Source organism: Eucyclogobius newberryi, unplaced genomic scaffold (assembly GCF_026437365.1).
Source record: "Eucyclogobius newberryi isolate DKJ021-1_F unplaced genomic scaffold, fEucNew1.0.hap1 SCAF_36, whole genome shotgun sequence".
Classification (NCBI taxonomy): Eukaryota; Metazoa; Chordata; class Actinopteri; order Gobiiformes; family Gobiidae; genus Eucyclogobius; species Eucyclogobius newberryi.
Genome location: NW_027316012.1, coordinates 15,686 through 43,552, shown reverse-complemented (window position 1 = coordinate 43,552; position 27,867 = coordinate 15,686). Strand labels below are relative to the sequence as shown.

The following is a 27,867-nucleotide window of genomic DNA, read 5'->3' as shown; positions in this document are numbered from 1 at the left end:
TGCCTCAGGCCAGTCCCATAGATGTAATGGTCAGTGTATGCCTCAGGCCAGTCCCACAGTTGTAATGGTCAGTGTATGCCTCAGGCCAGTCCCACATATGTAATGGTCAGTGTATGCCTCAGGCCAGTCCCACAGTTGTAATGGTCAGTGTATGCCTCAGGCCAGTCCCATAGATGTAATGGTCAGTGTATGCCTCAGGCCAGTCCCACAGTTGTAATGGTCAGTGTATGCCTCAGGCCAGTCCCACAGTTGTAATGGTCAGTGTATGCCTCAGGCCAGTCCCATAGATGTAATGGTCAGTGTATGCCTCAGGCCAGTCCCACAGTTGTAATGGTCAGTGTATGCCTCAGGCCAGTCCCACATATGTAATGGTCAGTGTATGCCTCAGGCCAGTCCCACAGTTGTAATGGTCAGTGTATGCCTCAGGCCAGTCCCACACCGTGATCACACGCTTTAATCAGGTGCACGTGTGAGTGAGTGTATGACACACACATGTCGCATGTGTATGTAAGACGAGACAGGCAAAACCCTTTTCAAGACATCAGTAGGTTTTGGAAAGTTTGAATTCTTACTATAAAAGTTTTGTTAGACATTGGCCCTGCTCTGCAGACTGACTTTGAAACAATGTATCAGCTGGACTCATCTGCAGATCTTAGTCTAGTCTTGGTCAGGACCTCAGCTTTACCCTACAGCAGATCTTGGTCTAGTCTGGGTCAGGACCTCAGCTGGACTCATCTGCAGATCTTGGTCTTGTCTGGGTCAGGACCTCAGCTGGACTCATCTGCAGATCTTGGTCTAGTCTGGGTCAGGACCTCAGCTGGACTCATCGGCAGATCTTGGTCTAGTCTGGGTCAGGACCTCAGCTGGACTCATCTGCAGATCTTGGTCTAGTCTGGGTCAGGACCTCAGCTGGACTCATCTGCAGATCTTGGACTAGTCTGGGTCAGGACCTCAGCTGGACTCATCTGCAGATCTTGGTCTTGTCTTGGTCAGGACCTCAGCTGGACTCATCTGCAGATCTTGGTCTAGTCTGGGTCAGGACCTCAGCTGGACTCATCTGCAGATCTTGGTCTTGTCTGGGTCAGGACCTCAGCTTGACCCTACTACAGATCTTGGTCTTGGACTCATCTGCAGATCTTGGTCTTGTCTTGGTCAGGACCTCAGCTTTACCCTACAGCAGATCTTGGTCTAGTCTGGGTCAGGACCTCAGCTGGACTCATCTGCAGATCTTGGTCTTGTCTGGGTCAGGACCTCAGCTGGACTCATCTGCAGATCTTGGTCTAGTCTGGGTCAGGACCTCAGCTGGACTCATCGGCAGATCTTGGTCTAGTCTGGGTCAGGACCTCAGCTGGACTCATCTGCAGATCTTGGTCTAGTCTGGGTCAGGACCTCAGCTGGACTCATCGGCAGATCTTGGTCTAATCTGGGTCAGGACCTCAACTGGACTCATCTGCAGATCTTGGTCTAGTCTTGGTCAGGACCTCAGCTGGACTCATCTGCCGATATTTGTCTAGTCTTGGTCAGGACCTCAGCTGGACTCATCTGCAGATCTAGTCTGGGTCAGAACCTCAGCTGGACTAATCTGCAGATCTTAGTCTAGTCTTGGTCAGGACCTCAGCTGGACTCATCTCCAGATCTTAGTCTAGTCTTGGTTAGGACCACAGCTTCAACGTACTGCAGATCTTGGTCTTGTCAGGGTCAGGACCTCAGCTAGACTCATCTGCAGATTTTGGTCTAGTCTTGGTCAGGACCTCAGCTGGACTCATCTGCAGATCTTGGACTAGTCTGGGTCAGGACCTCAGCTGGACTCATCTGCAGATCTTGGTCTTGTCTTGGTCAGGACCTCAGCTGGACTCATCTGCAGATCTTGGTCTAGTCTGGGTCAGGACCTCAGCTGGACTCATCTGCAGATCTTGGTCTTGTCTGGGTCAGGACCTCAGCTTGACCCTACTGCAGATCTTGGTCTTGGTCTTGGACTCATCTGCAGATCTTGGTCTTGTCTTGGTCAGGACCTCAGCTGGACTCATCTGCAGATCTTGGTCTAGTCTTGGTCAGGACCTCACCTGGACTCATCTGCAGATCTTGGTCTTGTCTGGGTCAGGACCTCAGCTTGACCCTACTGCAGATCTGGGTCTAGTCTGGGTCAGGACCTCAGCTGGACTCATCTGCAGATCTTAGTCTAGTCTTGGTCAGGACCTCAGCTGGACTCATCTGCAGATCTTGGTCTTGTCAGGGTCAGGACCTCAGCTGGACTCATCTGCAGATCTTGGACTAGTCTGGGTCAGGACCTCAGCTGGACTCATCTGCAGATCTTGGTCTTGTCTTGGTCAGGACCTCAGCTGGACTCATCTGCAGATCTTGGTCTAGTCTGGGTCAGGACCTCAGCTGGACTCATCTGCAGATCTTGGTCTTGTCTGGGTCAGGACCTCAGCTTGACCCTACTACAGATCTTGGTCTTGGACTCATCTGCAGATCTTGGTCTTGTCTTGGTCAGGACCTCAGCTGGACTCATCTGCAGATCTTGGTCTTGTCTTGGTCAGGACCTCAGCTGGACTCATCTGCAGATCTTGGACTAGTCTGGGTCAAGACCTCAGCTGGACTCATCTGCAGATCTTGGTCTTGTCTTGGTCAGGACCTCAGCTGGACTCATCTGCAGATCTTGGTCTTGTCTTGGTCAGGACCTCAGCTGGACTCATCTGTAGATCTTGGACTAGTCTGGGTCAAGACCTCAGCTGGACTCATCTGCAGATCTTGGACTAGTCTGGGTCAGGACCTCAGCTGGACTCATCTGCAGATCTTGGTCTTGTCTTGGTCAGGACCTTTTTTTCAAATTGGTGGGGCACCTGACCAATCCTGCGTCTCCACCTGCAGCACCTCCCACTATCCAAGGACACTTTTGAAATTTTACAATTCATGTCATCAGTTAAACTTGTTAGCTGTTTAACTTGTATATAGCTCCTGTTTTTTTATTCATTCTTATTTACATCCAGTTCGTTTACAGCTTTATTTCACATTTAACATCTGTGTTTGTTACTTGGTGTACCTTGTCGCGGATGCCTTGGCGGAGGTTCTCTCGCTCGGCCTCCATGCGTGCGTACTTGGCCTTCCTCTCCTCTTCCTGCTGCCTGAGGGCCTCCAGCCGCTCCTCTTCTTTCTTGGATGCGTCGGGGTCCTTCTCCTCCTCACCTCCCAGCATCTTGCCCATGTCTTTTGTGGCCCCTGTGAGACAAAGCGGCACAAACATCAACACACCTGGTAGTGAGAGGGCATTAGACGAGCATGCCTATGTTGCTCTGAGTACGCTCTAGGTGTCTCGTTTCTCCTGAGAACCGGTCAAACCACTTTCTAAATTTGGTCTTCTGATGATTGATTTAAAAGGTTCTGACTTTTTGCTTTGTTTACCTGTTTTGGCTGCTCACTTGCAATCTTCTTCACTGTCACTTGATGTTGCTGTGACCTGTCTGGTCACGACAGCACCATCTGCAGTCCGAATTCTTCCCGACAGTATCCCAGGTGTGCGAGAGTAAAAAGGCCCCATCATTTTGGTTTATAGTCATATGGGCACGTTTCCTCCTTAGAGTGTGTTCAGACTATGGCGTCCAAATTTGCGCTGGATCAGACACTTGTACATTTGAGGGCAAGTGCTTTGGGTCCTTTGGATCCTGGGTGTCCTGACGTCTTGGACGCGTGTCCAAAGAATAAACTCCACAGCAGACGCACGTCTGAAGTGTCCAGCACACATGCTCAGTGGAGGAGTTGTTGTGTTTCCTGGTGTTGCTGTCCTCTTGGTGCGATGGCAATGAATATCATCATATCCAAGAGTTGCGTCTGGATGATTTTTTCTGATGTGGGGTTTGATTTGGTCCTTCTTCCGGGTAGTGAAATGCGTAGGTACGTCACTAGAACGGAATCTCTGATTGATTGCTGCGCTGCGTCATCCGCAAAAAGTTAATCTTTTTCCAATTGTCGGCGCAAATGTTTAAGAATGTTCCATAATGTGTACATTTGGTTCGTGGAGATGCCGTGCGAGCGACATAATAATGACATTTTGCTGCACGGACCCTTGCGAACCTTGCGGATGCATCAAGCATAAACTGAACTTTCCTCTCTTTCCTCTATATGGAGTACTGTCTTGAAGATGTTGGACTGCAGATGGCGCTGTTGTCCAACCTTTACTAGTGGGAAGAGGCAAAACCTGTGTAAATCAGTTTACACGACACGCCACAGCAATATCACAACACTCTGATGAAGACTGCAAGTGTAAGTCCGGTGCTACATTCAAGTTATATGCACTCCTCCCTGGAAACACAAGCTCGTTCAGCAAGGAGGGCACACATTTGAGCCACTGCTGCTTGAACAGCATTGAGAACATGGCCAAACACATTTACTCATTTCCTGGATACTTCTTGCTCAGTGCAACATGCCTTTTGTAAATCCTTGAAATGTGTTTTTCTTATCGTATATGTGAACATAGTGATAATATCCTTATATTTAGCTGCTTCTGTCAGGATTTGTCAAAGGACACATATTTTGCAGCATTGTCCTTGTCCTTTAAACCTGCTGTTGTTAGGTCTCGGTATTGCCAAGACACTCGCGATGCGATACGTATCCCAATACTTGTATATTCCGATACAATTCCCTCATTACGATACGTATCCCGATACATTTTTGAAAAAAGGGTCTTAAAAATGTACCAAATGGGTCATGTTTTTAAGAAAATGTATGAAATTTCATGTTTATCCACAAAGCACTTATTTATAAATCCATTCTGCTCTAATAACTTCATACATTCAACCAACTGAACCAAATAGAAATATATGGAACACATTCTAGTAAAGTATTGCATGTTTCTTGCCAAACCATTGGCCTGGTCTGAACATGCTGCAGCAGCATCTCTGATCAGATCCACAGCTCCTTCTAACCTCGGCCCAGAGGGGCTTCTGATCAGGTCCACAGCTCCTTCTAACCTCGGCCCAGAGGAGCTTCTGATCAGGTCCACAGCTCCTTCTCACCTCGGCCCAGAGGAGCGCAGCACAAACAGCATATCAAAAGTACTATTCCACCTCGTTTAAAGCCTACGGGCCACAACAATCTTTAATATATATATATATATATATATATATTAAAGATTTTTGTGGCCAGTTTTATATATATATATATATATATATATATATATATATATATATATATAATATATAACTATATATATATATATATATATATATATATATATATATATATATATATATATATATATATATATATATATATATATATAACTGACGATATATTGCTGTATTGATATTTTGAACACAACCCTAGCTCTTGTAAAACTCCATCTCCTGGCAACAGAGAGGATTACCAATGGCAAATAACAAAAACCAGCTCCCCTGACATGCTAATGTAAGTATGCAATTGTAATGAACGTGATTTGATCAGAAATGTTCCGAATGAGCCTGGTGATGATTTATGGACAGCACAGGAGGCTTCTGGATCTCTGCCTCTGACATCACAAATCTGAGTTAAATACAACTGCAGGTGTGTTTTTGATAAGTGAACAATGTTTTTACATGGATAAAAGAGAGGAAAAGTCAATATTTAATGATATAATGTTAAAATCATAATGTAAAGAGAAAAAAAAAGGTTTGCCTGAATAAATTTATCTAAATGAGAATAAATTCCACTTTGAAGTCATAACCAGTCGCACTTTCTAGACACTTGCTCCTACATTTTCAGCATTTTTCATAAAATGAGGCCCAAATTCAAAAATGTGTGTTTTTTCCTAGCCACAAACTCAGCATAACACCACAGAACACTCACTGTATCATAAATATCAGACTTGGGTTCAAAAGCGTCATCACAAAGACCACCATGTCACATATAAGTTAATTCAAAGTCAATACAATTGGATTTTTCTTTTCATATTTGAAATAAGCACATACTTGTTTTATTATTTTTTTGTATGGCATTTGTAGCTGAACCAGTAATTATACTGAACATATATTAAAAGTGCCATAAATGTGAACATATTGAAATGAAATTACTTCTAGATATCAATTAAATCAGAGTGAAGAGCAAAACATTTCGATTTATGCATAAACCATTGGTAACATCAATCCATCTTCTTCTGCTTATCCGGGGCCTGGTCACGGGGGCAACAGTCTAAGCAGGGACTCCCAGACTTCGTCCTCCCCAGACACTTCTTCCAACTCCTCCGGGGGGATTCCGAGCCGTTCCCAGGCCAGCCGAGAGACATAGTCCCTCCAGTGTGTCCTGGGTCTTCCCCGGGGCCTCTTCCCGGTGGGACATGCCCGAAACACCTCCCCAGGGAGGCGCCCAGGAGGCATCCAGAACATATGCCCGAGCCACCTCAGCTGGAGGAGCAACGGCTCTACTCCGAGCTCCTCCCGTGTGACTGAGCTTCTCAACCTATCTCTCAACCTCTTGTCCTTAGTCATTACCCAAAGCTCATGACCTTAGGTGAGGGCAGGAACGTAGATTGACCGGTAAATATATATAAAAACAGAAAGTAATTTCTACACGATTTTGCCTTCAATTTACTTTGCTTTAGATTAAAAAAATCCTATTTAAGGGCAGACCCAAAAACACCCTTTTGTAGTTATGGAATTGGATTTTACTAACTTTAATGTTTCTGAAATTGGTTCAAAATGAAAAAATAAATAAAATATAAAATAGCCTAAACAATAATCTGCAACGATGGACAGACTGATACTGATACTGACATATTATAGTTGTTAAAGCTGGGGAAATTTCCTTTTTCTTTGAATTTGTAAATATGTTTTTTCCTCAAAGGGCCATTTGTAAAAGCAGGACTGTGACAAAAATGGGGCTGATCTAAAAACAAAGTATTTTATTTTTAGTAAAGCTGGAAGTAAGAAGGGAGCACCTCTCTGATTGGCTGCGCTTGGGCGGACCGCCGCGTTTTACTTTATTGTCTGAATAAAGCATTATTTGCACATCCCTAAAATGAATACATGACGATATTAACGATGTGCCAAAGGGTTAGAGAGAACTAAGAATGGTTTAAATACCTACTTCATCTTTTCACCAGTTTTAACGTCTCTGGAACACAAAAGGCATCGATTTCGCAGAGTGAGTTGGAGAGCTGGCATTAAAAACAGCCGTGTGATAAAGCAGGAACACTCCCAGCAGGCGGAGGTGAGGTGTCAGAAAAGGCAACAGATCTGGGGCTAAAAATGGAGGTGTAATGTTCACTGTTAGCAGGTCTTGGAGGTGCTTAACCCTTTTACTTTCAAATTCACTTCTATCTTGCATTTGAAGAAATCTTGAAATCCGTTCCTGTATTTCCATCCACACTTCATGCATATCTTTTCAAACATTTGCATTTGAAAAGTGTGCAACAATCGTGAATCTAAATCACCAGCCGACATGTTGGATCCACAGTTACCTGGCTACGGAAGCAGTCTGTCGGATCTGCTGTTGTTTAGCTGTCGGCTGCAGACATTAGCCAGCCATGAATAACAATGATTTACATTTACATGTACAGGTCTTCTCAAGATTCAGATTTCAAATGTCATAAACTTGAACAATCTGTGATCCGAGGTGAAAAGGTAAAATCAAATGCACTACAACAGCTTTAACTGATAAAAATGTTAAGAATTAATTCATTCTTAATTACATTACAAAGGTTTGCTGAAACTCCAAAAGAGAGGATTTATCTCATAAAGCCTGAGCAAACCTCCACGACAAGGCGGCCTTCATGGCCTGAATCAAAATATGAAAATGTGCATTCCTGGTTCACAACCGATCCTTTCAGTAAAAAGCCTGTGTATTTGGAGCAGAATTTAGACTTTGGAGGAAGACATTCAATTATTTGTGTTTTAAAACATAAACGTTTATTTTGATCAGGAAATTAATATTGAAAGCTATGGATTTTTTTAAAGGAAGATAAAATATGTTTAAATTAAACCGCGCGCGGCGATAAAGGCCCTACTACTTCATTCAACATTTTACATTTTTTGTTTTCAAAATGGTAAAAAGGATGTCTGTGCCATGTTTAATCTATGCCAAACAAAATTTGTTGACTTACTTCAAAGGGGGGAGCTGTAGAGCCTTTGTAAAATATAGCTATACATATTATATGTTATGTCATTATGCACAAAACGTATATTAATTCCGGAAAATAGGACATCTCATGCCAGAGAAATGCAAGTTTTGACACTTAAAAATTGCTATTTTTGTTAACGAGCGGCAAGCTCGTTCCACATTCGGAATTAGGCTCCTACTGATGAAGTGTTCAGTGAATGTCTCAGACACTGGGGAAAAGAGGATGAAAAGGTGCTGGGACCATCATGGGAGGACAAGCCCCTACATGGGATGTACCACCGGAACATAACTGAAGTGGCCGATATCAAGAAATCTTAGCTATGGCTAGAAAGAGCCGGTCTGAAGGACAGAGGCCCTGATCATGGCAGCACAGGAGCAGGTCCTGAACACCAGATCAATTGAAGCCCAGATCTACCACACCAGACAAGACCCAAGGTGTAGGCTGTGCAAAGGGGGCACTGAGACCTGAGGCATAACTGCAGGGTGTAAGATGCTGCAGGGACAGCATACATGGAGCGCCATAACCAGTTGGCTGGCATAGTGAACAGAAACATCTGTGCAGAGTACAGGCTGGAGAACCCAAGGACAAGGGGGGAAACACCTCCAAAGGTGGTGGAGAATGACCGAGCCAAGGTCCTCTGGGACTTCCAGATACAGACAGACAGAATGGTAATGGACATAACCTACTGGACATAGTGGTGGTCTCAAGGGTCAGAGGAAAGCCGTTGTGGTGGACATTGCAGTGCCATGGGATGGAAACATCCGGAAAAAGGAACATGAGAAACTAGAGAAATACTAAGGCATCAGAGAGGAGCTGGAGAATGCCTGGAGCGTGAAAGTATCGGTGGTGCCGTAGTGATCGGAGCACTTGGGGCAGTGAGACCACCCGCGGAGGGTGAGAGTTTTTTTTTTAATATGTACATATAGTACCTGATAAACATTAGAATGCCCTGGGCGTGGACAAAGATTGCCTCCTGAAAGTGGAGTTTTCGCCGATTTGAGAACTCAAGCGACTGTTAGTCCCTTTTTAAAAAATGCGTGTGCCGCACATTCACCCCCCATCCTCCTGTTCTTTCCAAGAAAACCTTGTGCGTGAGCATGCAACAGCCCCGCTGCTACACGTGCGATCGCATCATCTCGTCGTCTCCGCAGATTTCCGTCTCTTCTGAGCTTGAACACAGTTTTTCTCTATGGTCATGTTTGTTCTGTACACTGAAGCAACTCACTACACACACACCGACATATCAACCACGCATGTGCAGCCAGGGAAATGTGATGCTATCCCGGGAACGAGGCTGCAGGTATGCAGTAGCACGCAAGGAATGATTGACATGTGGGAGAACTACTCGGCTGTCCACAAGGAAATGAGACTCAGATTGCGCGCCAAAAAATCTCTATTATTCCTTTAAGGAAGCAATCTTTGTTAAAAAAGATAATCCTTCCTTAAACCGAAATGGAGGTTTAAGATTCAACCTTGTGTGGTATATAATAGTGTTTTGAAATCCTGGAGCGGGAGACGCCCGGGGAAACTGTCGGCAGTGCATTATTAATTTCAGTCCAAAACTTGTGACCAACAGGACAATCCCAAAACACATGATAGTGGTTTGCCTCCTGCTGCCACATCCTCTCCAACAGTCTGCCTCCTGCTGCCACATCCTCTCCAACAGCCTGTCTCCTGCTGCCACATCCTCTCCAACAGTCTGCCTCCTGCTGCCACATCCTCTCCAACAGTCTGCCTCCTGCTGCCACATCCTCTCCAACAGTCTGCCTCCTGCTGCCACATCCTCTCCAACAGCCTGCCTCCTGCTGCCACATCCTCTCCAACAGTCTGCCTCCTGCTGCCACATCCTCTCCAACAGTCTGCCTCCTGCTGCCACATCCTCTCCAACAGTCTGCCCCCTGCTGCCACATCCTCTCCAACAGCCTGCCTCCTGCTGCCACATCCTCTCCAACAGTCTGCCTCCTGCTGCCACATCCTCTCCAACAGTCTGCCTCCTGCTGCCACATCCTCTCCAACAGCCTGTCTCCTGCTGCCACATCCTCTCCAACAGTCTGCCTCCTGCTGCCACATCCTCTCCAACAGTCTGCCTCCTGCTGCCACATCCTCTCCAACAGCCTGTCTCCTGCTGCCACATCCTCTCCAACAGTCTGCCTCCTGTTTCCACATCCTCTCCAACAGTCTGCTTCCTGCTGCCACATCCTCTCCAACAGTCTGCCTCCTGCTGCCACATCCTCTCCAACAGCCTGCCTCCTGTTTCCACATCCTCTCCAACAGCCTGTCTCCTGCTGCCACATCCTCTCCAACAGTCTGCCTCCTGCTGCCACATCCTCTCCAACAGCCTGCCTCCTGCTGCCACATCCTCTCCAACAGCCTGTCTCCTGCTGCCACATCCTCTCCAACAGTCTGCCTCCTGTTTCCACATCCTCTCCAACAGTCTGCTTCCTGCTGCCACATCCTCTCCAACAGTCTGCCTCCTGCTGCCACATCCTCTCCAACAGTCTGCCTCCTGCTGCCACATCCTCTCCAACAGCCTGCCTCCTGTTTCCACATCCTCTCCAACAGTCTGCCTCCTGCTGCCACATCCTCTCCAACAGTCTGCCTCCTGCTGCCACATCCTCTCCAACAGCCTGTCTCCTGCTGCCACATCCTCTCCAACAGTCTGCCTCCTGCTGCCACATCCTCTCCAACAGTCTGCCTCCTGCTGCCACATCCTCTCCAACAGCCTGCCTCCTGCTGCCACATCCTCTCCAACAGTCTGCCTCCTGCTGCCACATCCTCTCCAACAGCCTGTCTCCTGCTGCCACATCCTCTCCAACAGTCTGCCTCCTGCTGCCACATCCTCTCCAACAGCCTGTCTCCTGCTGCCACATCCTCTCCAACAGTCTGCCTCCTGCTGCCACATCCTCTCCAACAGCCTGTCTCCTGCTGCCACATCCTCTCCAACAGTCTGCCTCCTGCTGCCACATCCTCTCCAACAGTCTGCCTCCTGCTGCCACATCCTCTCCAACAGTCTGCCTCCTGCTGCCACATCCTCTCCAACAGCCTGCCTCCTGCTGCCACATCCTCTCCAACAGTCTGCCTCCTGCTGCCACATCCTCTCCAACAGTCTGCCTCCTGCTGCCACATCCTCTCCAACAGTCTGCCTCCTGCTGCCACATCCTCTCCAACAGTCTGCCTCCTGCTGCCACATCCTCTCCAACAGCCTGTCTCCTGCTGCCACATCCTCTCCAACAGTCTGCCTCCTGCTGCCACATCCTCTCCAACAGTCTGCCTCCTGCTGCCACATCCTCTCCAACAGCCTGCCTCCTGCTGCCACATCCTCTCCAACAGTCTGCCTCCTGCTGCCACATCCTCTCCAACAGTCTGCCTCCTGCTGCCACATCCTCTCCAACAGCCTGTCTCCTGCTGCCACATCCTCTCCAACAGTCTGCCTCCTGTTTCCACATCCTCTCCAACAGCCTGCTTCCTGCTGCCACATCCTCTCCAACAGTCTGCCTCCTGCTGCCACATCCTCTCCAACAGTCTGCCTCCTGCTGCCACATCCTCTCCAACAGCCTGCCTCCTGTTTCCACATCCTCTCCAACAGTCTGCCTCCTGCTGCCACATCCTCTCCAACAGTCTGCTTCCTGCTGCCACATCCTCTCCAACAGTCTGCCTCCTGCTGCCACATCCTCTCCAACAGTCTGCCTCCTGCTGCCACATCCTCTCCAACAGCCTGCCTCCTGTTTCCACATCCTCTCCAACAGTCTGCCTCCTGCTGCCACATCCTCTCCAACAGTCTGCCTCCTGCTGCCACATCCTCTCCAACAGCCTGTCTCCTGCTGCCACATCCTCTCCAACAGTCTGCCTCCTGCTGCCACATCCTCTCCAACAGTCTGCCTCCTGCTGCCACATCCTCTCCAACAGTCTGCCTCCTGCTGCCACATCCTCTCCAACAGCCTGTCTCCTGCTGCCACATCCTCTCCAACAGTCTGCCTCCTGCTGCCACATCCTCTCCAACAGTCTGCCTCCTGCTGCCACATCCTCTCCAGACATGTGATCCTGTTGTTCTCCAGTGAGTAGTATATTCATTTTCCCATTATTCGTCAGTCAAATTGAAATGACCCTCTCTTTCCCATTGATTTAATTGGCCTCATTATCAAGGAGAGAGACACAAAAGAGTGAAAGAATGAAAGTGCAAACTGAGGTCAATGTTATAAACGGGAGCATTAGAAGAAACATTTTAAAAACACATCAAATAAAACCGCATCATGCACCTAAGTAAATGGGCAGTGGCCTGGTAAAGACGAACCTCGAAGATTCACCATAATTCACCTCCAACTTCAGGAAATCACAATAAGAGGATTCAACTGATTCAAATGAGTAGATGCCAGTGACCTAACGCAAACATACGTGTTAAAAATCGGAAGCACACGTAGTAAAACAACATCTATTTATTTTCAATTTTAGTTTGTGTCATATAGAAAGTAAATTGAAACAACAAAACCAACATCATCATTAAGATAATAAAAGAGTTTATCTGGAGGCCTAAAGTGAAGCCTGTGCTTGTATTCCACTACAGCCTGGGGCCACACTCTTGTATTACTGAGCCCAGTGGTGTCCAGCCGCTGGTAAAAGCGTGGCGGCGTTCTCCAGATCTCCCACTGCACTGAGCACCATCTGAGAGCAGGAACACGGTACTTACACTGAGCTCAACCACAGCTTAGTTGAGTGTGTAGGTTATGGAGCGTCCATATTACAATCCACCAGCAGTTATCGTACAAAAAGATTCAGTTGTAGTCATTTGGACGCTGTTTTTGAAGTTCAGACGATACAACCGATTCTTTTTGTACAATTAAACACTTCTGGACGAATGAGGATTACACCGACCATCGCTTATTGTATTGTTTTTAACAAGGCCACTCACTCCAGTCTCATCCTCATGTTGCTCCGCCTCCTCATGTAACAACAGCAGAGACAGTCTCTCCTCCTCAGACTGTGATCACGCACTCAGTCTCTCCTCCTCAGACTCTCACACACTCAGTCTCTCCTCCTCAGACTCTCACACACTCAGTCTCTCCTCCTCAGACTCTCACACACTCAGTCTCTCCTCCTCAGACTCTCACACACTCAGTCTCTCCTCCTCAGACTCTCACACACTCAGTCTCTCCTCCTCAAACTCTCACACACTCAGTCTCTCCTCCTCAGACTCTGATCACACACTCAGTCTCTCCTCCTCAGACTCTGTATCACACGCTCAGTCTCTCCTCCTCAGACTCTGATCACACACTCAGTCTCTCCTCCTCAGACTATGATCACACACTCAGTCTCTCCTCCTCAGACTCTGATCACACACTCAGTTTCTCCTCCTCAGACTCTGATCACACACTCAGTCTCTCCTCCTCAGACTCTGATCACACACTCAGTCTCTCCTCCTCAGACTCTGACACACTCAGTCTCTCCTCCTCAGACTCTCACACACTCAGTCTCTCCTCCTCAGACTCTCACACATTCAGTCTCTCCTCCTCAGACTCTCACACACTCAGTCTCTCCTCCTCAGACTCTCACACACCCAGTCTCTCCTCCTCAGACTATGATCACACACTCAGTCTCTCCTCCTCAGACTCTGTATCACACACTCAGTCTCTCCTCCTCAGACTCTCACACACTCAGACTCTCACACACTCAGTCTCTCCTCCTCACACTCTCACACACTCAGTCTCTCCTCCTCACACTCTGATCACACACTCAGTCTCTCCTCCTCAGACTGTGATCACACACTCAGTCTCTCCTCTTCAGACTCTGTATCACACGCTCAGTCTCTCCTCCTCAGACTATGATCACACACTCAGTCTCTCCTCCTCAGACTCTGATCACATACTCAGTCTCTCCTCCACAGACTCTGATCACGCACTCAGTCTCTCCTCCTCAGACTCTGATCACACACTCAGTTTCTCCTCCTCAGACTCTGATCACATACTCAGTCTCTCCTCCTCAGACTCTGATCACGCACTCAGTCTCTCCTTCTCAGACTCTGATCACACACTCAGTTTCTCCTCCTCAGACTCTGATCACACACTCAGTCTCTCCTCCACAGACTCTGATCACGCACTCAGTCTCTCCTCCTCAGACTCTGATCACACACTCAGTTTCTCCTCCTCAGACTCTGATCACATACTCAGTCTCTCCTCCTCAGACTCTGATCACGCACTCAGTCTCTCCTTCTCAGACTCTGATCACACACTCAGTTTCTCCTCCTCAGACTCTGATCACACACTCAGTCTCTCCTCCTCAGACTATGATCACACACTCAGTCTCTCCTCCTCAGACTCTGATCACACACTCAGTCTCTCCTCCTCAGACTCTCACACACTCAGTCTCTCCTCCTCACACTCTGATCACACACTCAGTTTCTCCTCCTCAGACTCTGATCAAGCACTCAGTCTCTCCTCCTCAGATTCTGATCACACACTCAGTCTTTCCTCCTCAGACTCTCACACACTCAGTCTCTCCTCCTCACACTCTGATCACACACCCAGTCCCTCCTCCTCAGACTATGATCACACACTCAGTTTCTCCTCCTCAGACTCTGATCACACACTCAGTCTCTCCTCCTCAGACTCTGTATCACACACTCAGTCTCTCCTCCTCAGACTCTGTATCACACACTCAGTCTCTCCTCCTCAGACTCTGATCACACACTCAGTCTCTCCTCCTCAGACTCTCACACACTCAGTCTCTCCTCCTCATATTCTGATCACACACTCAGTCTCTCCTCCTCAGACTCTCACACACTCAGTCTCTCCTCCTCATACTCTGATCACACTCAGTCTCTCCTCTTGAATGTCATCTGTCACAGCACATTCACAAAAAAGTTATAATTAGTGCATGTCCAACTGTGTTTGCTAAACCTTAAACACTGAGTGGAGAGCTGCACATGTGGATAATGAAAAGTATGAAACGTGGTCCATGTTTGAGCACACACAGCAGGACTCGCAGCCCCAGAACCACTGAGGCAGTTCAGAGCTTAATCTACAGGGACTCTGTGGGGGCCATTTCATTTAAAGGCGCATTTCTAATGGACTGGAAATGGGGTGGTTGATATGCCAAAATGTTCATTCCATTGTATTGAACTATAACATAAGAAGATCATAATTTTAATTATGATCTACTTATTTTCATTATAAACTGCCATATTGATCCAAAATGGCTTAGTAATAGAAACAGGTCCATTGACTTCCTGTTCAAAACTGCTAACTACAACAGCTAGCTGCTAACTGCAACAGCTAGCTGCTAACAGCACCTTTAATAATGTGTTTAGGAGGGGACAAAAGCGACCTGCTGCATCAGTAAGTTCATACTTGAGTGAGATGGGTTCTTTCACCTGTCACTCAGAGCTTGACAGGGACCACAGGGATCACAGAGATCACAGGGATCACAGGGATCACAGGGATCACAGGGATCACAGGGATCAGGGCAGGATTCCATTTGTATCGTCATACCACACAGTCCGACTGCACTAATATTACCATTAATGGGATGATCCTAAACAATATTGGAACAATACATCTGAGCAGCGCTGCTTCAGTTACGTGGGAGTCCAGACAGAGAGTGATTCAGACTCTTCAGGAAAGTCTAAATAAGCAGTGTGAATGGAGTGAGCTGTTCCTTAAATGTCCCTGATCAGATAATAGAGCGTTACATAAGTGCGGTGCAAACTGCTGTGTCATTAGAGATCCACTGCAGAGAGAACCAGGGCTGAGCAATTTGGGGGAAAATATCTAATTGTGACTTTATAAAAAAAATATAGTAATTGCAAACCAAGATTCATGCAGTATAAAAGACACATTTTACCAAAACAAATTACATAATTTCATGCATTGTAGAGGTTTGACTGCAGGAGAAACACATTAAGGACTGGATTATAGCTCCTGAATAACACAGTACATTGGGATCAGTACTATTCTGCAGTACTATTCTGCACCTATCACAAGAGCTCCAAATCAAATCAAATCAAATCAATTTATTTTTGTAAGGCCCAAAATCACAACAACAGTTGCCTCTGAGGGCCACAGGGAGAAATGAATCAACAATGTCTGTGGTGGCGAGGGACGATGTCCCAGGGTCCTCTGTCCTTAGACTCTCCTTCTCGGCCAGGAAAAACTACAAAAAAAAACACTCTGCCAAAGCCTTCAGCCCCGTCACCGGCGAGAAGAAATGAGCAAATGTACATACGCAAAGGCTCAAGATGCTAAACAAATCAAACATTTACAATAATCAACCATTTGCCAATATTTTTTTACTAATGTCCTGAGCAAATACTTTTTATCTTTGGCTGATCCGAGACTCCTTTTATAATATAACAAAGCATTTTGAATCAATAATCAATGAGTGATTTGGATCAGTCTCTGGATTAGGACACGTTCAACTTTCAGGGCTAATCATTTAATTGTAAATGTTAATGTAAATGTAAGTGGACAGAGGCAAGGTAAATAGAGAAAAGAACCAGTGGATCAGCGTTACAAAACTAAATCGAATTGAATTGAACTGATTGAAAAGGCCTTTTGAAAAGATAAATCATATTTCAAAGCATACTGAATATGCCCAGCCGTTCCCAGAGTGACTCAGATTGGTTTAAAGGAAGTCAAACAAAAGCACAGAATCTCATCTTAAAACGCTCAGTGCTCCAGGCGAACGAGGATTCTCACACCCACACAAGCAGACATCCCACTTCAAACGAGCCAGATGGATAAATATTTAAGGAGTCTCTTATTCACAACAGACCGGTGACAGCACATTCAATATTCCAAGTCAGATACATTACTATTTGATGAGAGAAAAAAGCGTATTTGCAGTTGGCTTGCAGGCTGGAATTGTGCCTCCAAACATGGAACATTTTGGAACTAATGATGTGGGCCGTGAGACAAGCTGAAATCACGCTCTCCTATGGGAAAAACGATGACTGAAACAGGTTTGGTTCACGTGAAAGTAAGTAAGCTGTTCTGAGTGGTTTAATCTCACAAACTGCCATAGCCGAGGTGAATATGTAAAACCTGTTTGCTCTGTGTTTGCTGTCCAAGAATTCGTTATCTCTGTTATAACCAAAGCTAGTTCGTCCTAACAATAGCGCATGTGTTTACCTGTTGCTATGGTGATGTCCAAGCGGTGATTAACTGCGGACGGAACTACGGCCCTGTCCCAATACCGTACTTTTCGGACTTTAAACCGCTACTTTTTGCTCACACTTTGAACCCTGCGGTCATTACAACGGTGCGTCTAATTTATAGAAGCACGATACTATACTGGCTAACGGCCACCAGGGGGCACGCTAGCAGGAAGCACAAGTGTTTGACACACTATAGAAGAAGACGTCAGTGAACACATCGTGTTTTCTATATTTTAAGCTTCAAAACGCTGTTTTTTATTACTATCAGACTCATATTTATGGGATTAAATGAGTCCAATGACCACACGTGAATATTTAATAATATGTGATATACGGGTCTGCAAAACCTGCCACATTGAAATTACCTGATTCATGAGTCAAAAGACAACATGTGCATCACTACATGGAACATATTTCTGTGTAAATATATCTTATGTTACAACGTAACACTCACTCAATAAGAACGAGCTCAGGAGCAGATGAACCAGATGTGAAGACGCGAAGACTCTTGGAAAGAACAGGAGGGTGGGGGTGAGGGTGAGTGTGGAGGCATTTTAAAAAAGGGACAAACAGTCGCTGATTTCTCAAATTGGCAAAAAATCCTCTATTCAACCTTTAATGTTCACGTTTTAAGATAATGAGCTGGCTATCTCAATAAAATGTTAATCCACAGTATGACAGTATGTCATATTTTCTTATAAGCTTTTGTTTGGTATTTCTGCCTGTAACATTTACTTGTGTGGTTATATTTTTGGGCAATTTAAATATTTATTGTGTTGGATTCCATATAGTTACATTTCTGCAGAGTACTTTGTACAGTTTATTGGTTGAGGAACAAAATATAAAACTGCAATATAATAGTGCATGTCTGTGGGTTCATATAACAAACACTGCTAGCCCGGAACACTTGCAATACTGACTTAACCATGTGCAATACCGTCATATTCATGTGCAATTACTGTCATACTCACATGTAATAATGTCATATTCATGTGCACATAACTGATGAGGGTTTATTTTACCATTATTATTAGTATTATCTTGTCTTACGCTAGTTGTTTTTATTTTATTTTGTCTTTATTTTCCCCCTCCATTCCTTCTTAAGAAATGAGATGTTTTGTCTATAGGAGTTTTTGTTTATAAAGAGTTTTGTTTATAACTTCTTTTATTTTATTTATTATTTATTTTATTATTATTTATCTTCTTCTATTAAGAGTGTTTTTACAAGAGTTTTGTTTATAAGAGTTCTTCTATTAAGAGTGTTTTTTAAACTTCCTATAAGTTATCTGTCCTTTTCCTCTGTATCTACCTGTGTTGCAACAATGAAATTTCCCCATGTGTGGACAACAAAGGAATATCTTATTTTATCTTATATATCACAAGCTAGTTAGCAGGCTAACTGCTGGTTATTGCTAACATACACAAATAACACAATACATTTTGGATCCCTTTAACAAACACATAGAGATATAATATTTACATGATTGTCATGAAGCAACTAAATAAATCAATAACTTTGTATTTCTAAATTACGGCCACTGTGTGGAGCCATTCACCCTAAGCAGAGGAAAACTCGTGCTGATTGCAGAAATAATACTTCATTTTAGCAGCTGTTTGTGCGTGTGAAACAATGACGTACAACTTCTCTCATTCCAAACTGTTTCCAGAGATGTTGATTTCGTGCTATATGTGGTTGATGGTCAGGCAGTGGTCAGGCAGTGGTCTCTTCATTCTTGCTGCAGTGATCGGACTCTGGGGAGGGCACCCCCCCTCAAATTGCCTACTAGGTAATATGTTTGTTTGGTGCGCAGGTGGAGCTGGACCCCAAAGGTCTTTCCCTCCGTCTAAGATTAAGAAATCAAATCCCACAGTGTCCTTAACACAACCTATTGAATTTGCAATAAGGGTTGGAGTTTTCAAAATGACACTTTTAGAAAGAGGTTGTGGTCAGGCCCATTGGGAACAGGAGTAGAACTGTCACATGACAAATTGCTTTAGAAAATGAAGCTGGCAGAAGCCTGATTGATACGTGCAGCACTTTATTAATCTGTAAAGGCTCCGGCGGAGAGCGAGCGGGAAAAGGGAACGCTCAGTCGAGTAGCCAGCTACTGACTAGATGAAGCCACACACCACAGCAGGACAAGAGATCATGATTTTCAAAACCTCGTTCAGAGGAGAACCCTTTCTCATACAAAAGTGCTTCTGTATTTCAAGTTAATAGCAGTTCAGGGGCCTCAACCACATTGCCGCACAGTGATTGGTCCAATGGATCAGATCAACCAAAGGACTGGAGCTCAGAAAAAACAGGACACAAATGATCCCAAGGTCAGAGACAATTCTAAGGCAAACTGTTAGAACTAGTAATGGCAACAGTTGGTTACAGTATCACGATATCACAGACTGGGGCATTAAAAGTGTAACGCACGGCTCCTTGTTGGTCAGTCCATAGACAAGCCTTTTTTTAAATGAAGAATATCGTAAATACATGAGCTTCAGAGAATGAACAGCACAATAAAAGTTTAATGGAACCACAATATCCGATACCAATACTTAAGCGCCACAGCTTGAAGATAAACAAAAATATAAACATATTTTTAAAATGACTTGATTCATAATTAATGCTTTTTTCTTTTAAGATTTGAGAACTTTGAGAAAGTATAGATATTTTTGCAGAAGAATCGATACTTTTATACCTCAGTCAGTATCGATATATCCATGTTTCATATCGGGCGCCCATCACTACTCAGCTCACATCGCAATGCTACTGCTGAAGACAAGAAAAGAGTCGAACAATTCATATAGTGCCAACAGAGAGTAGATACAGTAGATGACAGGCGTCATACTTAGCCTGTTGGGGGCAGTGTGGTCATACTTGGCCTGTTGGGGGCAGTGTGGTCATACTTAGCCTGTTGGGGGCAGTGTGGTGCAGTGGCTCATTCTGTCCTTCCTTGACCATCACTGCACTTAGTTTTCATTGTCAGAGCTCAGACAGTTGCGGGCAGGCCACTGACCAGGCCATCTTTTACCATTAAGCAGGAGTCAAATATAGCACCGCCCAGGCCCCAGAGGAGCAGAGGGCGACGGGAGGGGAGGGCGATGGGAGGGGAGGGCGAAGGGGAGTGGAGGGCGATGGGAGTGGAGGGCGAAGGGGAGGGCAACGGGAGTGGAGGGCGACGGGAGTGGAGGGCGACAGGAGGGTAGGGCGGCGGGAGTGGAGGGCAACGGGAGGGGAGGGCGACAGGAGGGTAGGGCGACGGGAGTGGAGGGCAACGGGAGGGGAGGGCGACGGGAGTGGAGGGCGACGGGAGTGGAGGGCGACAGGAGGGTAGGGCGACGGGAGTGGAGGGCAACGGGAGGGGAGGGCGACGGGAGTGGAGGGCGACAGGAGGGGAGGGCGACGGGAGTGGAGGGCAACGGGAGGGGAGGGCGATGGGAGGGCGACGGGAGTGGAAGGCTATGGAAGTGTAGGGCGACGGGAGGGCGACAGGAGGGCGACGGGAGGGGAGGGCGACAGGACGATGGGAGGGGAGGGCGACGGGAGGGCGATGGGAGGGCGACGGGAGTGGAAGGCGATGGAAGTGTAGGGCGACGGGAGGGCGACAGGAGGGCGACGGGAGGGGAGGGCGACAGGAGGACAATGGGAGGGGAGGGCGATGGGAGTGGAGGGCGAAGGGCAGGGCGACGGGAGGGGAGGGCAACAGGAGGGTAGGGCGGCGGGAGTGGAGGGCAACGGGAGGGGAGGGCGACAGGAGGGTAGGGCGACGGGAGTGGAGGGCAACGGGAGGGGAGGGCGACGGGAGTGGAGGGCGACGGGAGTGGAGGGCGACAGGAGGGTAGGGCGACGGGAGTGGAGGGCAACGGGAGGGGAGGGCGACGGGAGTGGAGGGCGACAGGAGGGTAGGGCGGCGGGAGTGGAGGGCAACGGGAGGGGAGGGCGACAGGAGGGTAGGGCGACGGGAGTGGAGGGCAACGGGAGGGGAGGGCGACGGGAGTGGAGGGCGACGGGAGTGGAGGGCGACAGGAGGGTAGGGCGACGGGAGTGGAGGGCAACGGGAGGGGAGGGCGACGGGAGTGGAGGGCGACAGGAGGGGAGGGCGACGGGAGTGGAGGGCAACGGGAGGGGAGGGCGATGGGAGTGGAAGGCTATGGAAGTGTAGGGCGACGGGAGGGCGACAGGAGGGCGACGGGAGGGGAGGGCGACAGGACGATGGGAGGGGAGGGCGACGGGAGGGCGATGGGAGGGCGACGGGAGTGGAAGGCGATGGAAGTGTAGGGCGACGGGAGGGCGACAGGAGGGCGACGGGAGGGGAGGGCGACAGGAGGACAATGGGAGGGGAGGGCGATGGGAGTGGAGGGCGAAGGGCAGGGCGACGGGAGGGGAGGGCAACAGGAGGGTAGGGCGGCGGGAGTGGAGGGCAACGGGAGGGGAGGGCGACAGGAGGGTAGGGCGACGGGAGTGGAGGGCAACGGGAGTGGAGGGCGACGGGAGTGGAGGGCGACAGGAGGGTAGGGCGACGGGAGTGGAGGGCAACGGGAGGGGAGGGCGACGGGAGTGGAGGGCGACAGGAGGGGAGGGCGACGGGAGTGGAGGGCAACGGGAGGGGAGGGCGATGGGAGGGCGACGGGAGTGGAAGGCGATGGAAGTGTAGGGCGACGGGAGGGCGACAGGAGGGCGATGGGAGGGGAGGGCGACGGGAGGGCGATGGGAGGGCGACGGGAGTGGAAGGCGATGGAAGTGTAGGGCGACGGGAGGGCGACAGGAGGGCGACGGGAGGGGAGGGCGACAGGAGGACAATGGGAGGGGAGGGCGATGGGAGTGGAGGGCGAAGGGCGAAGGGCAGGGCGACGGGAGGGGAGGGCAACAGGAGGGTAGGGCGACGGGAGTGGAGGGCGACGGGAGGGGAGGGCGATGGGAGGGCGACGGGAGTGGAAGGCGATGGGAGTGTAGGGCGACGGGAGGGCGACAGGAGGACGACGGGAGGGGAGGGCGATGGGAGTGGAGGGCGAAGGGGAGGGCGACGGGAGGGGAGGGCAGCAGGAGCGGATGTCGATGGGAGGGCAACAGGAGGGGAGGGCGACGGGAGCACAGAGCGACAGGAGCGACAGGAGGGGAGGGCGACGGGAGCGACAAGAGCACAGAGCGACAGGAGCACAGAGCGACAGGAGCACAGAGCGACAGGAGCACAGAGCGACAGGAGCACAGAGCGACAGGAGCACAGAGCAACAGGAGCACAGAGCGACAGGAGCACAGAGCGACAGGAGCGACAGGAGGGGAGGGCGACGGGAGCGACAAGAGCACAGAGCGACAGGAGCACAGAGCGACAGGAGCACAGAGCGACAGGAGCACAGAGCGACAGGAGCACAGATTGCCTGTAGCCCGTGTGACCTTGAGCTGCCCCGGAGCATAATGATGAGACCGTGATCGGTGTTTCAATCATGTCTGCTGTGTCACATTTTAAATTGGTGTCACGCTCGACGCTGGAGGAGGGTGTTCAGGGAGGCTCCTCTCTCCCCCGTCTCTCTCTCACCCCTCTCACCCCTCTCACCCCTCTCACCCCTCTCACCTCTCTCACCTCTCTCACCCCTCTCACCCCTCTCACCTCTCTCACCCCTCTCACCCCTCTCACCCCTCTCACCCCTCTCACCCCTCTCACCCCTCTCACCCCTCTCACCCCTCTCACCTCTCTCACCCCTCTCACCCCTCTCACCTCTCTCACCCCTCTCACCCCTCTCACCCCTCTCACCCCTCTCACCCCTCTCACCTCTCTCACCTCTCTCACCCCTCTCACCCCTCTCACACCTCTCACCTCTCTCACCCCTCTCACCCCTCTCACCTCTCTCACCCCTCTCACCTCTCTCACCTCTCTCACCCCTCTCACCTCTCTCACCTCTCTCACCCCTCTCACCCCTAAGTAAGTAAATGAGTAAATGTCAGCTCGGGGGAAAAGGGCAGCTCGCCTCACGCTGGTTGAAGCTGGTGATCGCACCGTATGAAAATGGAATCGAATGGAATGGAACTCACATCGCTGCTCAACAGGCTGACACAACATGATGGAGTGGAGGCAGAACAGATGTCGTGCTGCCCGGTGGTCCAGTGGTTAAGGCAGCAGCACAAATGCCAGGCTCTAGCCACACCAGCTCTGACAATGTACTGGATGTCCTCCTCCTCTCTCCCCCATTTCATGCTCAGTTGTCCTGTCTAATAAAGCCTACAGGCCAAAAAATCCTTTAAAAAAAGCAGAGCTGTGTTAACAAAGCAGCTCTAGGTCCAGAACGACGTCTCTGACTGAACACTTAGAAACGAGAGGAATATATATGGAATATAAAATGAACTAGTTCTGTTTTTCACATTAGTCTCTCCACTCAAAGGAAACGCACTACAAAGACCAACCCCTCAAACCAATGAATAATTCTTATATGTTGAGACCTGAAAAATCATTGATTTATCAAATAATCTTGAGATCACTTGCCTCAGCAGGTTAAAGGAGACGTACATGCTTTTTGCAGGTATTTTTTGAGCACTGGAGCCTCAGTATCACGACAATTTACAGGATTACGCAAACATGCATAAATCAATCAATCAATCAATCAAAATACAACTTTGAGAACACACAGATGAGGAAACACTGTTGTCACAGGGTTGAAAGCTCAAAGTTAAAGCTGATTTAGCCTCTCCTGCAGCTCAGGGCTGAGCTGTCACGGAGCTGTTCTGCATTGAGCCGAGCCGAGAGGACCTTCCAACTCCTCACGGCTGTGCTGGATCTGTCACGCTACCACCCCTCTCCCCTTCCCAGACAAGCCCCTCTGTCACCTACTATGCACCCACACATGTAAAATGTCACTCACTATCTAACAAAAGTTTTCATACCCCTGAAACTTTTCCATATTTTGTCAGGTCACAGTCACAGAAACTTAAATAAACTGTATTTTTAGTGAAAGTGCAACACAAAAAGGCACACAGTTGTTCAGATGTTTTAACATGTTTGATATTTCCAGTATATAAGTGTACAACTCTGGTGTGTGTGTGTGTGTGTGTGTGCGCGTGCGCGCTCGGTACCATCCAAACATCTGCGTCAATGTATTTTGGATTGGAGAGTTAGCATCAGCACCTCAAAACATCACCAACGATGAAACAACAGGTGTGTCCTGTTTTGGGGACTTACGACCTCGACCCCACGTGAGTAACACACGAGCCTCATTAGGAAACATTACCAAGTTAGCAATTAGCACTGATATTAATATACATGTTCACGAACATGCAAAACACATCTCACATTAAATCTAATGTAATACTGGACGAAGTGCACCAAAAATATAGTGGACCACAACGATTTGACATTGACATTCAAACCGAACACCACAAATCCTAAAATTAAAGGTATCAACTGTTAAACCTTTGGCAAAACAACAGCAATTTTTGTCTTTGTTGCCTCATAATCAGTGTTAATCATGTAATTTGGTACATTTACCAATTATATTATGATATTAAAATAGCCGCAAACTCCAAACACATGTGACTCCTGCTGATGCCATCCGTTTGAATCCCTTCAAATAGCCTTCAAATCCACCCATTATGGCACTTTGTGGAGAGAGAAAAGTATAAGACTAACAGTTTTGGATTGGTCTCTTTCTTTAGCCAATCGCACTTTTTAATTCCTCTACTAACTCGTCCAGCAGAGAAAGTGAAAGTAAAAGCCAAATTATCTTTGCCTACACTATCTTTGCCTACGTTATCTTTGCCTACAATAGTGCTTCACATTTATTTTCTGATAAGCCCCCCATAGGAAGAATTAAACACTTTGTGCCCCCCTACTCTTCGCCGCGACTATAAATACGGTGAGTGTATAAACCCTGCACCTCAGATATGTTAGCGAAGCAAAGTGTGCGTTTTATTGATGTATAATTTATTTGGCTTCATGCTGTCCACTGCCAACATTTTGAGTAGACTTTCCTTGTCTTAGTCACAGTGAAGCCAAGCTGTGCAATTACACTTTATTCTATACCCTTTTACTTTCAAAATGAGAATAATAGTGCGTCCAGAATTCGTGCTGGATGCTGGAGTTGCATGCCTGTACATTTGAAAGCAGACGCCCAGAACATGCGTCCAAGGCGTCCAGAAAATAAACTCACCAGCAGACGCGCGTCCAAGGCATCCAGCGCACATGCGCCACGGAGGAGTAGTTTTGTTCCCCGGTGTCGCCATGGATCTATTGTTTTTCTCTTGGTGCAATGGCAGAACAGGTGGAGGAAGTGGCTTTGGTATATTTACTCTACAAAGTCCAAACCGAGGCTATCGGCTCGGGGGCTTGTCTGGGTCCAGATTCTTCAGAGGTGAGCAGAGCTTAGTGAAGATCATCATTTGCTCCAAGAGCTGCATCTGGATGATTTTTTTATCAGTGCAGGCTTTGTTTTGGTCCTTCTTCCGGGTAGTGCGTAGCACGTCACTGGAGCCTCGGATGCTCAAACACCCCCGGCGCAGGATTCACGCTGCAAAAACGCTCAAAACGTGCCACAAAAACGCTGGGCGCCCAGGGGCGCGTCCACATAGACTTTTAATGTAAACTGGATGCAGAGGATGTACTTCCTGCAGCAGCTGGGGAAAGTCAAAATGACAGCGGAGATGATGGTGCAGTTCTACACGGCCAGTGTGTGGTACACAGGAGCCACAGCCAGGGACAAACAGAGACTACAGCGCCCTCTGCTGAGAAGGTGATCGGCTGCAGACTTACATCTCTGCAGGACCTGTACATTTCCAGGACTCTGGGAAGAGCAGGTCTGATCACAGCCGACCCTTCTCACCCTGGACACGGACTATTTGAGCCACTCCCCTCAGGCAGGAGGCCACTCCCCTCAGGCAGGAGGCCACTCCCCTCGGGCAGGAGGCCACTCCCCTCGGGCAAGAGGCCACTCCCCTCGGGCAGGAGGCCACTCCCCTCAGGCAGGAGAACTTCCCGCCACAAGAACAGTTTATTTCCCTTTGCCATTGGACTCATGAACACTTCCTAACACCTGTCATTTTAACTATATTTTAATCAATCACTCACTGCACTGTTCACTAGAACTGATGGGATTTGATTTCATGATTTTTGTTATGTTTTGGCACATTCATTGTAATAACGTTTAAATGCTGATAAATTCTACAGCCCTAAAGAAGACACAATATGCAAAGAGCAGTCATTTACGTTATTGTGTGACTGTGTAATGACACAGTCACTATTTTTTCCCGTAGTTCTTTACTTTTATTTTAATATTTTTTCATCTTTTATTATACCAACTCGTTTTTCGGCACGTATCACAGGTTGTACCTTTGTCTGATTTTTGTCCTTCAAAGTTTGTTTTGTAGATAATCTTCTTCAAGTGATTTGTGTTAATTTCAATATCACTCAGTCTTGCCGTTTTTGTGGGGATTGGTCGTCAAATTTGGGATATTTCCCTATCTCTTAGAGTGGCGGAATGTTGGTGATTGGTGACATCGTCGTCACGGCAACTGTACAGGATACGGCTATGCATTTTGCAGTCACTCGTAATGGCGTGTTGCCGTTGCACAGCTTCTAGTTAACATCATTTCCAGTCATTATTAACATAGGAAGTCATAGGAAGTCAATGGACATGTTTCCATAGTTACATTTCTTTAGATCGATAGTGCGCTTTACAAAAACTATATTTACAATTCTCCAATTTTGTGTAAAAATTCTACTTGCGGGCCATGGATCTAGTAAAAGTAGTAGTCTTAAACCTGTCATGAGTCACCTCCAGTGGTCAGTCTATGGAACTGCAATGAAAAAAATCCACAGTCCAGAAAGCACTTCCCATAGGGTCAGTACTAGATCAGACCCCCGCTGGCTCGGGGAAGTCAGAATTCGCTCCAATATGGCGGCCCTCGTGGCGGCCCAAAAAGACAATAATGGCGGCCCTCGATACGCTTCAGACACTGGGTTAGGGTGACTCAATTGAACTTAAATGTCTGGCAAAGGCTACAACTGACAGATAACATTTGAACTCTTTCTGCTTTTTTAAATTATAAACATAAAGTCAAGCTAACGACAAACATGATTGCCTCAAATTGAGCAAATGACTAAAATTTGGGAATAAAAACATATTAAAGAAGGATCAAGTATATCTTGAATCTGGATATTTTTAGAAGCGGCTCCAGCATTATACCATGACTGAAGAGTGTTGAGCCGTCCTCTCCACGCCTCAGTGTCTCCGGCCCACTATCATCACACCGCATCAATTTGGACGGATTACACGTCTTCTCCAGGCTCATTTCCCAGGCATTGCTTTAAATAGGTTGTTATAGCCCATAAAACATTATTCTAGGCCACCGTGTCAGCTGAAAGTATCAAAGTGTGAAGACCTCATTTGAATTTTTCACGGAGGGCAGTTTTTTTCCTTTTTGTATTATGGGAAGCAGCAGGAAGCCGGCTTTATCTGGAAGAGGCATGTCATCCAATCCCTGAACATGGAACATGGGTAATGCTGCCGAGCGGCGGAGCGCAGGTTTATGGCTTCATAAAAACGAAGGGCGTTCGAAAGGGAATGAAGACCTGATGCATTTACAGTATAATCATTTTGCACCAGGAGTGAAGAAAGGTCTTCACAGCCAGAGGAGCCAGGATGAAGTTGAAGGAGA

General features: G+C 47.6%; 1 protein-coding gene across 1 annotated transcript in view; it reads right to left on the bottom strand.

Annotated features, from left to right (window-relative positions):
- The window catches only part of LOC140375965 (complexin-1-like), a 45,668-nt gene that overhangs the window by 2,225 nt on the left and 15,576 nt on the right, over positions 1 to 27,867 (bottom strand). Inside the window, exon 3 of the mRNA XM_072461959.1 lies at positions 3,044 to 3,219. Coding sequence (XP_072318060.1) covers positions 3,044 to 3,219 — 176 coding nt within the window. The remainder of the gene's footprint in view (positions 1 to 3,043; positions 3,220 to 27,867) is intronic.